At 37.7% G+C, this 15,817-nt stretch overlaps 1 protein-coding gene across 17 annotated transcripts in view; it reads right to left on the bottom strand.

Annotated features, from left to right (window-relative positions):
* Positions 1–15,817, bottom strand: part of WDPCP (WD repeat containing planar cell polarity effector) — a 445,572-nt gene that overhangs the window by 270,371 nt on the left and 159,384 nt on the right. For all 17 annotated transcript variants that reach the window (XR_013441769.1, XR_013441770.1, XR_013441771.1 and 14 more), the window contains one exon: positions 10,853–11,462. Coding sequence is in view for 12 of the 17 variants with exons in the window: in XM_078056482.1 (XP_077912608.1) it covers positions 10,853–11,462 (610 nt within the window). In the remaining 5 variants the exon portion in view is untranslated. The remainder of the gene's footprint in view (positions 1–10,852; positions 11,463–15,817) is intronic.

Raw genomic sequence — 15,817 nt, 5'->3', positions numbered from 1 at the left:
GGAAGAAACGGCAAAAATGAACTATTGGGATTCATTAAGATAAAAAGCTTTTGCACAGCAAAAGAAACAGTCAACAAAACCAAAAGACAGCCAACAGAATGGGAGAAGATATTTGCAAATGACATATCAGATAAAGGGCTGGTATCCAAAATCTATAAAGAACTTACCAAACTCAACACCCAAAGAACAAATGATCCAATCAAGAAATGGGCAGAAGACATGAACAGACATTTTTCCAAAGAAGACATCCAAATGGCCAACAGACACATGAAAAAGTGCTCAACATCGCTTGGCATCAGGGAAATCCAAATCAAAACCTCAATGAGATACCACCTCACGCCAGTCAGAATGGCTAAAATTAACAAGTCAGGAAATGACAGATGTTGGCGGGGATGCGGAGAAAGGGGAACCCTCCTACACTGTTGGTGGGGATGCAAGTCGGTGCAGCCACTCTGGGAAACAGTATGGAGGTTCCTCAAAAAGTTGAAAATAGAGCTACTGTATGATCCAGCAATTGCACTACTGGGTATTTACCCCAAAGATACAAATGTAGGGATTCGAAGGGGTACGTGCACCCCGATGTTTATAGCAGCAATGTCCACAATAGCCAAACTGTGGAAAGAACCAAGATGTCCATCGACAGATGAATGGATAAAGAAGATGTGGTATATATATACAATGGAATGTTATGCAGCCATCAAAAGGAATGAAATCTTGCCATTTGCAACAACCTGGATGGAACTGGAGGGTATTATGCTGAGCGAAATAAGTCAATCAGAGAAAGACATGTATCATATGACCTCACTGATATGAGGAATTCTTAATCTCAGGAAACAAACTGAGGGTTGCTGGAGTGGTGGGGGGTGGGAGGGATGGGGTGGCTGGGTGACAGACGTTGGGGAGGGTATGTGCTATGGTGAGCGCTGTGAATTGTGTAAGACTGTTGAATCACAGACCTGTACCTCTGAAACAAATAATACATTATATGTTAAAAAAAAAAAAAATAGTAGGAAGGGAAAAATGAAGGGGGGGAAATTGGAGGGGGAGACAAACCATGAGAGACTATGGACTCTGAGAAACAAACTGAGGGTTCTAGAGGGGAGAAGGGTGGAGGGATGGGTTAGCCTGGTGATGGGTATTAAAGAGGGCACATACTGAATGGAGCACTGGGTGTTATATGCAAACAGTGAATCATGGAACACTACATCAAAAACTAATGATGTAATGTATGGTGATTAACATAACATAATAAAATAAAATAAAAAAAAATGAAGCAAGAATGTCCTCTCTTGCCATTTCTATTTAATACTGTACTGGAGATCCTAGCTAATATAATAAGGGAAAAAACCAAAATAAAAGGCATAGAGGTTAAATAATAAGATGTAAAACTGTTTTTAATTGCCATCATCATAGTCATCTCAGAAAGTCCTAAAGAAAAAAAAAGAAGATAGTAGGAAGGGTAAAATGAAGGAGAGAAATCGGAGGGGGAGACGAACCATGAGAGACTATGGACTCTGAGAAACAAACTGAGGGTTCTAGAGGGGAGGGGGGGATGGGTTAGCCTGGTGATGGGTATTAATGAGGGCACGGATTGAATATAGCACTGGGTGTTATACGCAAACAATGAATCATGGAACACTAAACCAAACACTAATGATGTAATGTATGGTGATTAACATAATAAAATTTAAAAAAAAATCTACAAAAATATTATTACAACTAAGAAATGAGTTTAACAGGGTTGCAGGATACATGGTCAATATTTTATTTATTTTTTTATTATGTTCAGTTAGCCACCATATAGTACATCATTAGTTTTTGATGTAGCATTCAACAATTCATTAGTTGCATATAACACCCAGTGCTCATCACAACACATGCCCTCCTTAAGACCCATCACCTGGCTACCCCATCCCCTCACCCCTTTCCCCTCTGAAACCCTCAGTTTGTTTCCCAGAGTCCACAGTCTCTCATGGTTTGTCTCCCTCTCTGATTTCCCCCCTTTCACTTTTCCCTCCCTTCCCCTATGGTCCTCCGTGCTATTCCTTATGTTCCATGTATGAGTGAAACCATATGACAATTGTCTTTCTCTGCTTGCATGGTCAATATTTTAAAATTTTATTTCTATATAATCCCAATGAACAATTAAAATTATAATTAAAAATACTATACTGTATTTTAGTGTATAGTGTAAAAATACAGTAGCACCCAAAACCATGAACAAAATATATATAAGAACTTCGCACTTAAAACTAAAAAACACTGCTGAGAGAAATTTTAAAAGATCTGAATAAATACAGAGAGATACTGTGTTCATAGACTGAGAGATTCAATATTGTTAAATTGTCATTCCACCCCAAATTGAACTATAGATTCAACATAATCCCAATCAAAATCTCAAGTGTTTTTATGAAACTGACTAGTTTTATTTTTTATTTTTTAATTATTATTTATTTTATTTTATTATGTTATGTTAGCCACCATACAATACATCATTAGTTTTTGATGTAGTGATCCAAGATTCATAGTTTTCGTATAACACCCAGTGCTCCATACAGTACGTGCTCTCCTTAATACCCATCACCGGGCTAACCCATCCCTCTACCCCCCTCCCCTCTAAAACCCTCAGTTTGTTTCTCAGAGTCCATAGTCTCTTATGGTTCATCTCTCCCTCCAATTTCCTCCCCTTCATTTTTCCCTTCCTTCTCCTAATGTCCTCCATGCTATTCCTTATGTTCCACAAATAAGTGAAACCATATGATAATTGACTTTCTCTGCTTCACTTATTTCACTTAGCATAATCTCCTCCAGTCCCATCCATGTTGATGTAAAAGTTGGGTATTCATCCTTTCTGATGGCTGAGTAATATTCCATTGTATATATGGACCACATCTTCTTTATCCATTCATCTGTTGAAGGGCATCTCAGCTCTTTCCACATTTTGGCTATTGTGGACATTGCTGCTATGAACATTGAGGTGCATATGGCCCTTCTTTTCACTACATCTGTGTCTTTGGGGTAAATACCCAGTAGTGCAATTGCTGGGTCATAGGGTAGCTCTATATTTAATTTTTTGAGGCACCTCCACACTGTTTTCCAAAGTGGCTGTACCAACTTGCATTCCCACCAACAGTGTAAGAGGGTTCCCCTTTCTCCACAACCTCTCCAACATTTGTTGTTTCTTGCCTTGTCAATTTTTGCCATTCTAACTGGTGTAAGGGGTATCTCAATGTGGTTTTGATTTGAATTTCCCTGATGGCTAATGATGATGAACATTTTTTCATGTGTCTGTTAGCCATTTGTATGTCTTCTTCAGAGAAGTGTCTTTTCATGTCTTCTGCCCATTTTTTGACTTGATTTTTGTTTTTTGGGTGTTGAGTTTGAGAAGTTCTCTACAGATCTTGGAAATCAGTGCTTTGTCTGTAGTGTCATTTGCAAATATCTTCCATTCTGTGGGCTGCCTCTTTGTTTTGCTGACTGCTTCCTTTGCTGTGCAGAAGCTTTTTATCTTGATGAAGTCCCAAAAGTTCATTTTTGCTTTTGTTTCACTAGCTTTTGGAGATGTATCTTGAAAGAAGTTGCTGTGGCCGATGTCAAAGAGGTTACTGTCTATGTTCTCCTCTAGGATTTTGATGGATTCCTGTCTCACATTGAGGTCTTTCATCCATTTTGAGTTTATCTTTGTGTATGGTGTTAGAGAATGGTCGAGTTTCATTCTTCTGCATGTGGCTGTCCAATTTTCCCAGCATCATTTATTGAAGAGACTGTTTTTTTTCCACTGCATGTTTTTTCCTGTTTTGTCGAAGATTATTTGACAATAAATTCATATCTTTCAATAATCACTCTCAACGTGAACGGCCTAAATGCTCCCATAAAATGGCACAGGGTTGCAGACTGGATAAAAAAGACAGGACCCATCCATATGCTGTCTACAAGAGACTCATTTTGAACCTAAAGATACATCCAGACTGAAAGTGAAGGGATGGAGATCCATCTACCATGCCAATGGACGTCAAAAGAAAGTTGGGGTAGCAATTCTTATATCAAACAAATTAGATTTTGAACTAAAGACTGTAGTTAGAGACACAGAAGGACACTCTATCATTCTTAAAGGGTCTATCCAACAAGAAGATCTAACAATTTTAAGTATCTATGCCCCCAACATGGGAGCAGCCATCTACATAAGCTGTTAACCAAAATAAAGAGTCATATTGATAACAATATGTTAATTGTAGGAGACCTCAATACTCCACTCTCAGCAGTAGACAGATCATCTAAGCAGAAAATCAACAAAGAAACAAGAGATTTGAATGACACACTGGACCAGATGGACCTCATAGATATATACAGAACATTCCACCCTAAAACAACAGAATACTCATTCTTCTTGAGCACACATGGAACTTTCTACAGAATAGACCACACACTGGGTCACAAATCAGGTCTCAACCGATACCAAAAGACTGAGATTATTCCCTGCATATTCTCAGACCATAATGTTTTAAAACTGGAATGTTTTAAAAATTTGGAAGAAATTCAAACACTCGGAAGCTAAAGACAACTCTGCTCAAGAATGTTTGGGTCAACCAGGAAATCAAAGAAGAACTAAGACAAGTTCGTTTTAAAATTTACATAGAAATTCAAAGGATCTATAGTAGCCAAAACAATTTTGAAAGAGAAGAACAAAGTTGGAGAACAGTACTTGATTTCAAGACTTACAGGAAAACTACAGTAATTAAGACAGTGTGGTACTCACTTAAGTACAGACATATAGATTAGTAGAAGAGAATAGAGTCTATTCATAGGAACATACACATATGGTCAAGGCAATTCAATGGAGAAAGGACAGTCTTTCCAACAATTGGGTCTGGGACAAATGAATATTCATATTTAAAAATTAATTTCAATCCATGCCTCATGCCATATGCAATAAATTAACTTGAAACAGACCATAAACATAATTCTAAGAGCTAAAACGATAAAACCTCTAGAAGAAAACAGGGTTAGTCAAACATTTCATACAGTACGTGAAAAACGCAAGTCATAAAGAAGTTTAAGAATTGAATTTCATTAAAATTAAAAACTTCTGCTACTCGAAACACACTGTTAAGTAAATGAAAAGGTAATTACAAGCTGGAAGAAAATATTCATAATACTAGTATCTTACAAAGAACTTGTATTCAGAATATATAAAAATTCTTACAACTCAATAATAAACAATCCAACTAAATTTTTTGGGCAAAAGATTTGAAGACATACTTCATCAGAGAAGATACATGGCAAATAAGCACATAAAAAGATGCTCAACTCCAATAGTCATCAGTGAAATGCAAATTAACACTATTACAAACCCATTAGAATGCTCCCAATTAAAAAGAACATTAATGCTAAGTGTTAGGATATACAGCAACTAAATAGTTTCTTCTTCAGTTAAACATACAGTTAGCCTATGGCTCAGCCATTCTACTCCTACGTTTTCCCCAAGAGAAATTAAAATATACATTGATATAAAGATGTGTACACGAAAGCACTAGCATTTTTATTGATATCAGCTTAAATCTGGAAACAACCCAAATGTCTATCAACATGTGGAACAATATTGTGGTTTAGCTATACAATGGAATACTACTCAGTAATGTAAAGGAAAATTTACAGATATATACACTAATATGGAAGATTCTCACAGATAAATGCTGAGTAAACGTAGTAAGACATTTAAAAAAATACCTACCTTATGAGTCCTTTTCTATGAAATTTAGAAAAAGCAAATCTAATCAGTAATGACAGAAAGCAGGTCAGTGTTCTTTAGCTTTGAGGGAGATGGGGAATGGCTGCAAAGGGGGTTGAGGGAATTTTTTGGTGATGGAAATGTCCTATATCTTGGTTGTGGTGGTAATCATGAGAATATATACATTGGTTAAAATTCATTAAACTGTACATTTGGAATGGGTAAATTTTATGTAAATTATACCCCAATAAACTTGATTTAAAAATCCATCAGCACTCCAGTTTAAAGAAAGCAGAATGCTATCTCAAATAACAGTCCATTTCAAGTGATATGAGATCCAATTTTAAGATGAGCAGGCATCTAATGAATTATCTGACATTTCTTTCCAGCAGTAAGTTACCCCCAATTACCACTTGGGTAAAGTATATTTCAATAGCTTGATAAAAATAACTCTCTTGAAGAAAATATACTTCTTACAAAAATACTAAGAGAAAAATCATACTACTTGTTTTTTAGACAGAATGACACACACATGCACACATACATTTTGCCTGTAATTTTCAAAATCCTATGAGAGGGAAGAGGTTAGCTTTAATTATTTCTTGCTTGATATAATCACTGGAACATTTAACCTTTTCCCAACTTTGCAGGCTCTATTCAGAGCACTCCAGGTGGATGGAATACTATTTAAAACACCATGGGAAGGAGAGAGTGTGAGAGCACATGCCATGGATGGGGAGCTACACTCCTGCAAAAACAGCTGGGGAGATCTCGAAGCCTGAGAGGCAGACAAGGGCTTATCAACCACTGAAGGATTTCAAGCTGGAGAAGCCATGACCAAATCTGCAGTTAGATGACTCTGGTGGCAGTTCAGGGGATTAATTGTGGGGTGGGATGAGAAGATTGGAAGGGAGAAGATTATAGACAGAAAACTACTACTTGATCACTGCTTGAAAAACAGGGAAGGTCAAGATTAAGGTCATGACAGCAAGACTGACAAGAGATGTTTCTGATAGTATTTAGAAGGCAGAACTGATGGGACTTGGTCACTGATTGGATATGGCCTTAGGGGTGAGGGAGGATTCTAGGATGATTTCTGACTTGGGATTCCATTTGAATAATTGTACCATCCACCAAAATGGAGAATATAAGAGAAGACACAGGTTTGGGGAGAAAGAAAATTAGAAATAAATTTTCAATCTGTATAAAATGGGAGGAGAGCTAAAAATGGAACCTTAGGGAGCCTCAGCATATTCATGAGTACGCAGAAGAAGAGCATGAAAAAGTGATGAAAAGGTGTATCCCAGGTCACAGAAGGCCTGGGATACAGAAGTACGATGAGAATTCTGTGACAGAATTGGTCAGCAAACATCAAAGGCTGAAAAGTCATCAAGTAACATAAAAGAAATATATGCATCAAGTAGGAAGTCTCTGGTGACCTTTCCAAGAGCAGTTCCCGGAGAACACTAAAGATCCAAGTCAGAACTTGGTACTGTGAGGAATGAATGGGAAGTGAAGAAGCAGAGAAAGTCAGTGTTCACTATTATTTCAGTGAGTCTATGAAAAGAAGGTGAACATTTGATTAGTAACAGAGGAGAAACAATTTTAAGGAGAGATGTTGTTTTATGGTGTGACTTGGGCTTGTATCTCCTGGCATAGCAAGATTCATGGGGGGAGTGGGGAGGATAACAAAGTAAAGGGATCCATAGGAATGTAGTGGGATGGAGACTGGAACTAGTGGTGGAACTAGTCTTAGACAAGAGGAAGGGCTCCTTTTCCACTGAATTGAGAAGGAAAGATTTATGTTTATGATAAGATTTATGTTCAAGATAAGTGGTTGGTTGGGGGGATGGGTAGGTGGTGAGGAGCAAATAAACTTAATGAAGTGCCAATTAAAAGGTAAGACTCTCTGCTGAGAGGTCAGGGAGCTGATGATGTGAGTTTAAAGAGAGCAGTGAAAGTTGAAAAAGGTACTGATGAGAATGGAAAAGCTTTAATATCTCTGTAATATAATTAGGGACTCCTCTTTTGAAAGTTAATCTCAGTCTACATATGTGGAAATATGGGACAATGATTGCCAAGCAAAGAAATCTGATTACATTTTGCTTTATATAAAACAGTACTTCTTGGCTTCCATGTGGGAGGATGATACTTCTAGCTCCCTCCTGAGGAAGACATGCTCTTCAAATTTTTCTAACAGTAGTGATGGCCTTTTAATCCCCAAAACATTCGTGTGATGATTATAAGGATTTAGAATGGAAGTTCTAGCCTTGGAACAAAGTTTTCCTTCAACATTACACTGACCTATTCTAAAAGTCAAACTCCAAAAATCTTAGCATATTGGCACCAGCCACTGCCACGTTTACATATGACAGCATTCTATTTTAAACTATGATCTATGTCAGCTTCTTAAATTGTAAGCTACACCTTGCATGTCAAATTTTCCAAAGGCTTGCATAACAAGCTTATGAAAAAAATCTCGTAAATGCTCCCTAGTGGAGAAACTGCACATGCAACTACCTGTTTATATATGCAGTAACTTGAATTATACATGAAAATTCCACATGGATGCCCAGAATCAGCACTGTGTTAATTCAAGAAGTATATTAAAATTTTTGGATGTATTTAGTAGCAGAACCTAAGAAAAATCTGTTCTTTAAACAGGGTTTTCTTAAAAAAAAAAAAAAAAAAAAAAGATCTGTTAGTTGGAATCTACTGTTTCAAGGAATCGACTCTTCCTAGAAAAAATAATCTGTAATAAATATTGATCTTATAATACATTTTTTTAATTCTGGGAAACTCCATATTTAGATCTTTTAAAGAGTCTGTAAGTCTGTAAAATTTCCCCTATCCCATAAAACTTAAGAGTCATATTGAAAATAAAATTTAAATGATAAATGTCAGTTGCAGAAGTTATCACCTTTTCATTTGAATGCTTGACTTCTATTGGATAATTCTCTTCCAAGAGACCTTCTTGGGAAAAGAGGTGACAGCCAACTCATTGCCTAATTGATTTAGGAACAGTGCCCAGGGAGACAGTCCAATTAAGTTTACAAGCTGGCAATTAGCAGGAAGCCCTCTAAATCCCTACACTGAGAGCCTGTTTACTTTAGTAAGAAGGCAAATGTGATAGAGATAGGAAGAGAAAGCTGTGCTTTTTGCAAAGCTGTTGTGAATAGGCCCACAAGGGAGGGCTGAAGAAAAGCTAGGTGTATGTGGGCAGACAGCCTTTTGTTTGACAGGTAACTGGGTAATTTAGAGAGAGAGAGAGAGAGAAAGAGAGAGAGTGAGTGTGTGTGTGTGTGTGTGTGTGTGTGTGTTTTAACAGACATGCAAAACAGCTAACATCCACTTTAATGAGTGTTGTGTATGGAGACATACAACTGTTAAACATGTAGCTGGGCAAAGTAGAACTGGATTATCTTACAATGAAGGAGATTCCAAACATTTTTTTCTTGGACAACATGAATATTATAGATTTAGTTGCATTTTTATTACGGGGAGAGAATATAGCCCTCATGTTATATCCATTATATCTTTCAGGTTCATCAAGTCATTGTCAATTAGATTTATTTCATGGGTTCAATTTCAGAGGTAGATACACTACAAAAAAAAAGTAAACTGACAGCTATTTAACAAATACTTCATTCAATGTCTTTAAAAACTTAACTTCATATCACAGAGACAAATCATGTAATGGGTTTTAAAAATATATTTACTTTTCTGTGTTTTCAAGTTGTAATAATAGGCATTAATTAAAATCTAGTTTTTAAACTTAAGTGAGGTTCTCTCAAGAATGTTAAGTTATACAAAACTACCTAAAGAATATTATAGGGCATAGCTGGGAAGGCAAAACTGCAAAAGACAAATCATACTAATACAATTTTGTTTTAAAGTTTCCTGGTTGAGGGGCGCTTGCTGGCTCAGTCAGTAGAGCATAAGACACTTCATCTCCAGGTTGTAAGTTCAAGCCCCACGTTGGGTGTAGAGATTACTTAAAAATAAAATCTTTAAAATCTAAAAAAAAAAAAGTTTCCTGGTTGAAATGGGCTATATTAATACATGATTTTCATAATATTGAAAAATCTTTTTCAATATTTTTATCTAAAAGGAAACAAAAAAAGTTTTACAACTCTCTGCCCAAATTCTCCAAACATCTGCTTTTTCTTCTTTTAAAACACTGGTCTTACACATTCCAATCTAGGAAGCAATGGATACTTATTATCTAAAATAATATTTTAATAGAAAAAGTATTTTATTTGTATAACACTTTTAAGATTTTTATTTATTTATTTGAGAGAGAGAGAGTACATAAGAGAGCACAAGTGGTAGAGAGAGAGAAGCAGGCTGCCCATTGAGCAGGGAGCCTGATGCGGGGCTCGATCCCGGGACTCTGGGATCATGACCTGAGCCGAAGGCAGCCGCTTAACTGAATGAGCCACCTTAACTGAAGGTGTCCCAACACAGAACTTTTTTTTTTTTTTTTTTAAAGATTTTATTTATTTATTTGACAGAGAGAGACACAGCGAGAGAGGGAACACAAGCAGGGGGAGTGGGAGAGGGAGAAGCAGGCTTCCTGCAGAGCAGGGAGCCCGACGCGGGGCTCGATCCCAGGACCCTGGGATCATGACCTGAGCCGAAGGCAGACGCTTAACGACTGAGCCACCCAGGCGCCCCCAACACAGAACTTTTTAATGGGCATAGTAAGTACTTTTAAAATATTCACATATGTATTTATTTTGGAAAGTATCAAATGTGGAAGTTTAAGCTTTTCATGCATCACAATGGGCAATTAGTGCAATTTCCAAATTCTTCACTATCTAATGTTCCTTAACATTTAGAAAATCACCCACAACGCTTTCTTAAAGAAACTATATGAGGCACCTGGCTGGCTCAGTTGGTAGAGCACGTGACTCTTGATCTCAAGGTCGTGAGTTTGAGCCCCAGGTTGGGCATAAAGATTACTTGAAAAAAAAAAAGAAACTATATGAAATGTTTGAAAGGCAAACCTATTTATGGAAAAACATAGAAAACCTCCATTTCTAGAATGGTTTTATTCTCTTAATCATAACGTCATCATCATAAACATTTTAATTTACTTACCCACCAACTTCCTTGACTTACCAAGTTTAAACAAAAGTGCACCCAAAGGTCCTCTGTCAAACCTGAGGAAGAGGAGATCATAGATGTCCCCACATTCTGGCTTCTGAGAAACCACCTGAGGAGCTATCCACTGCATTTGAACAAGACTGCTGGAAATGTCAAAGAATTTATTGAACTGCAGAATCTCCCTGGGTGAGCGGTCTTCAGCCAGGAGCTGGATGTTAATAGGGGATAAAGCCATATCAAAAATCTGAAGCTCCCCTTGGTTGCTGCCAACTAGTAGAATGGCGCCACTTGGGTGGCAGCTTATTAATGAAGGCAAAAGTTCAGCCTGGGCTAAGAGAGTTACTCTACGGTGAGTTTCATAAAGAATTACTGAAGAATCTTCACAGCCCAGAATCAGTTTGTCTTCAGTAACATTCCTGCAGCAGCTAATGGCCTTTGATCTTAGTGGTATTCTGGTTACTGATATACACTGGATTTTGTTCCGAACGTATTCGTAGATGCAGCTGTCAGCCATGGGCTCTTTGTCTACACTGATGGAGCGCTCCACTGTCAACACCTGATAAGGCTGTTTGGTGCCAAAGCGAATATCCAGTGGATCCCATTCCGTGCGGACACAACTCAGAACCTGCAAGAAATGTTATCAAGTATGTTCACACAGACCTTGGTTTTTCTTCAGCAGTCACACACAGGCCTGCATATTAATCCAGCATCCTACTGAAGAGCATCAATTATCACCCTAATCATCAGCAACATATAAGTATGTATGTGTTATATATATTTGTATATATTTCTCTCACATAGAACATCTATAAATATATATAGCACATATAGAATGCAGCTGCAAAATTGTAAGATTTTAACATTAACACGTTGTTTTTGAAAGTCTGTAAATAACTTAAAGACAAATATGTTCAATATATAAAAATTAATAAAGTGGCCTTTTACTAAGCAGAATATCTAAAAACATCAGAAGTTTAATTTTTAAAAGAATGAATAAAGGACTTTAAATAATTTAGCTAATCTCATTCCCACCCACTAGGCTTCCCAGTTCTGAAACTTTTGGTAAATTACTTACTAGAATACTTCTAATTAGTAAGGTAGGGTAGGCAAAGGAAAAAACTAGAACCCTGTTAAAACAGTCTTATAGAAATATTTTACTATCAGAAATGATCTGAAGGTTGTTAAATACATAAATGACCAAGAGAAAGAAATGTTATATAATAATATAATGCACTGGTTTTAAAACAAAACAAACAAACAAAAATAAGTAATATGGTTTGTCAATACTGATGAAGTAAAATTTTTAAATCATCTTTACTGTAGAAAGAAAAGGCTACAAGGAACACCTGGGCAGAAGAATAAAGAAATAAAACAACAGGCCATTCACTTTATTTTTATGTAAATGTGGGAGGCCAAGAACCTGGAGAGTATTATTTTTTTTTTTTTTAATTTTTTTTTTTTTTAAGATTTTATTTATTTGCGAGGGAGAGAATGAGAGACAGAGAGCATGAGAGGGAGGAGGGTCAGAGGGAGAAGCAGACTCCCTGCTGAGCAGGGAGCCCGATGTGGGACTCGATCCCGGGACTCCAGGATCATGACCTGAGCTGAAGGCAGTCGCTTAACCAACTGAGCCACCCAGGCGCCCGAACCTGGAGAGTATTATTAAAGAGGAGATTGTCTAACACTTGGTCAAAAACTTTAAAATCAGATGCAGAAACATTAAAAAGCATGTTTCTACACATGTGACAAAATTTTAGAATTATATACATACACACACAAAAGTGTATGTAAAGTATGATGATATTCAACTAAGTCCTAAGTCAGAGTTAATAGTATTATACCAAGGTCATTTTTCTGGATTTGACAATGAACTACAGTAATGTAAGATACTATCATTGGAGCAAATTGGGGGAAAAGTACAGGGAATTTGCTTTTAGCAATTTGAGCAGTTTCTTGAGAGTCAAAACATTTCAAAATTTAAAGTTTCACTGTTTTTTGTTTTTTAAAGCACAAATAGCTATGTTACATAGTGCTTGGGGATAGGAGGGAGGGACTGATGGAATTTTTTTTTAAAAATCCATCCTATACATCATCACCTAATTAATCTCCCTAAAGTAAATGTTTTCATTCTTACTCCCCTGTTCAAACCCTTCTAATGAATTAAATTTGTATTCCCCTGCTTAGAATGCAAAATCCTGTAGGACCTATATCCAATTCCTTCCCTCCCTCTCACTCTCTTTCCTGCTCTTGATTTTCTTTTTTATCTAATAAATATATGAATATGAGCTATGTGCCAGGTACTGGTCCTAGGTTCTGGGGATACAACAGTAAGTCCTCAGTCCCAGAGAATGTGCACTCAAATGGCTTAACACAAGGCAACAATTCACAAGCAAACATACATCGGATGTTAGTGATCCTATATTTGTACTTCCTGAGTACTGAGAAAAATAAAACAAAGTAGGGGGAATGGAGAGTGACAGGAGTGAGAGGGAGTGATATACAGAAGTCGGGACAGGCCTCTCTGATAAGGGTGACCTGAAAGAAGTAAGGGTGAGCCACCTAGCTCTCAGGCAGAGGAAACAAACACCCTGAGGTGGTGCTCTCTGCCTGATCAAGGGAAAGAGCTAGAGAAGGAGGAGGAAGAAAGTAGTGGGAATTGGGGAAGGGAACAGATTATGCAGTAGCTTGTAGGCCATTTTAGGAACTTTGGCTTTTTCCCTAAATGAGATGAGAAGCCATAAGCAAAGAAGGACATGATCTGACTTGCAAATTCTAGTGTTATCTTCTCCAGTCTCCCCTCATTACTCTAAATTCAAATTAAAATCTGCCCTGCATTTTTACAGCTCTATAACTTGTTAAATTAGTTTAACAAGGAGACCATTAGACTGAGGTGGCTCTAATGCCATGGTGCCTACATGAGCAAAACCAAAGTCAAAGCGTGTAAATGCCTCAAAGTGACAAAATCAAAATGCTAAGGATACCAACCACAAAGAGCCAACTAGGCTTTAAGCTATAGCCAATCAAATAATTTCCTTTCGTCGCTTCTGCCCTTTCTCATATCCCCTAGTTCCTATCAGCAGAGTTCCTAACCACTTCCAGTTTGTCACTGCCCAGCTGGAATAAATTTCTGCTCAAATAAGCTCTTAAAATTTTAAATATGCCTCAGTTTATGTTTTAACAACTTCACTCACGTCCTTTGCCTGCAATCCACCCATAGACTCAGTTTTTTCTATCATCATATCTACCCTTGAGGAACTAGAACAAATGCTATTTCAGTTTCTGGATTCCTTCCAGCTGGGTGGCATCCTTTCTCTCTTTGATCACACCTCCTCTGTATCCCCTTCCCCACTCTAACTTAGCCAATGACTTGCTTGGGACATTCAGCCTTCTATTTACTTCTAATATTTGGACAAATGTCCTCCTTTTCACTGTAAGCTTAAAAAAAAAAACATCTCACCATCTCATCTATTTTACACTTCTTTTATATGTCTTATGTAGCAGCTAGCCAAAAGCTATGCAGGTAGTGGGTATGCAATAAACTTTCAAAACTATGAATTAAATACACACACATAATATAATGCTGGTTGAAATACCATACTTCCAGAAGGCTTAAAGTTTTGTAAAGGAATCCTCTGAGCAGAAAACTGAGAGGCCAACTGACTCTGAATACGGCCTGTACTCACACAGAAACAGCCTAAAAGGAAGAGTCTAGCCAGATGGCAGTCTTGACATACTACAAATTAGGCTCAAGGTCCAGGGAGAATGGTAAAGGCTTCCTGATTTCCAAGAGTTTATGTCAACCCAATAGGCTCTGTAGTTTCACCAAGAGAAAGGGTAAGTATGACACTGCAATTTATAAGAAATCTATATATATGATTATTCAGATAACCAAAATATATTTCTCATATATATTTAGTCTTCTTCCACAGTTCCTGGCTCACAGGTCCCAAAACTCTTGGAATTTCCTAAGTGCAGAGAGTGAAAAAGGTGTCTTTTGTTATGTTAATGAAGTGACTTCTGTGAAGTACCTAAGGGTGAGGGTTGGTTGTCAAGGGTTGTCAACCATGTGTTCAGAGGGTTGGAACTTTCAGTCCCACTCCCAGACCTCCCAGAGGGAAGAGGGGCTGGAGGATGAGTCAATCACCAATGGCCAATGATTTAATTAATCATGTCTATGTAGTGAAGCCAAAAGGGAGGGGTTTGGAGAGTTTCAAGGTTGGTGAATATATGGAGATACCAGGAGAGTGGAAGCCTGGAGAGGGCATGGAGGCTCTGAGCCCTTTCCCCATACTTTGCTCTATACATCTCTTCCATCTAGCTGTTCCTGAGTTATGTCCTCTTACAATAAACTGGTGATCTAATAAATAAAATGTTTCCCTGAGTTCTCTGAGCTACTCTGGCAAATAAATCAAACCCAAAGAGGGGTCAGAGGAATCTCTGATTTACAGCCAGCCAGTCAGAAGTCCAGGTTGTTACATCAGACTGGCATCTGAAGTCCAAGGAGGAGGTTGTGGGAACCTCCAGTCTGTAGCTGGTAGGTCAGAAGCACAGGTATCAGGGCTTGTGACTGGCATTTGAAGTGGAGGATGGGGTGCAGTCTTCTAGGACTGAGGCCCTTAACCTGTGGGATCTCCAGGCAGATAGTATCAGAATTACGATACTGTGCTGGTGTCCAAGAATTGCTTGGTGGTATGGGGGGAATCCCCCCCACACCTCACCATTAGAATTGGTACCAGAAACAATTCCACTGTCAATCCCAGATAACTCTAAAATGCTAGCCTAGGTCAGAGGATCACCTGCTATCTTCCCCACTAAATAGCTCAAATTCATTTAAGAAAAGAAAATGTCTTACATAGCATAAAGATACCATAAAAGTTTAAAGATTAAGAGAGAGTCCAGGATGGCAGAGGAGTAGGAGATCTTAGTTTCATCTGGTCCCAGGAATTCAGCTAGATAGCTATCAAATCATTCTGAACACCT

This window comes from Halichoerus grypus, chromosome 10 (genome assembly GCF_964656455.1).
Source record: "Halichoerus grypus chromosome 10, mHalGry1.hap1.1, whole genome shotgun sequence".
Lineage (NCBI taxonomy): Eukaryota > Metazoa > Chordata > Mammalia > Carnivora > Phocidae > Halichoerus > Halichoerus grypus.
This window is presented reverse-complemented; position numbering and strand designations above follow the sequence as displayed.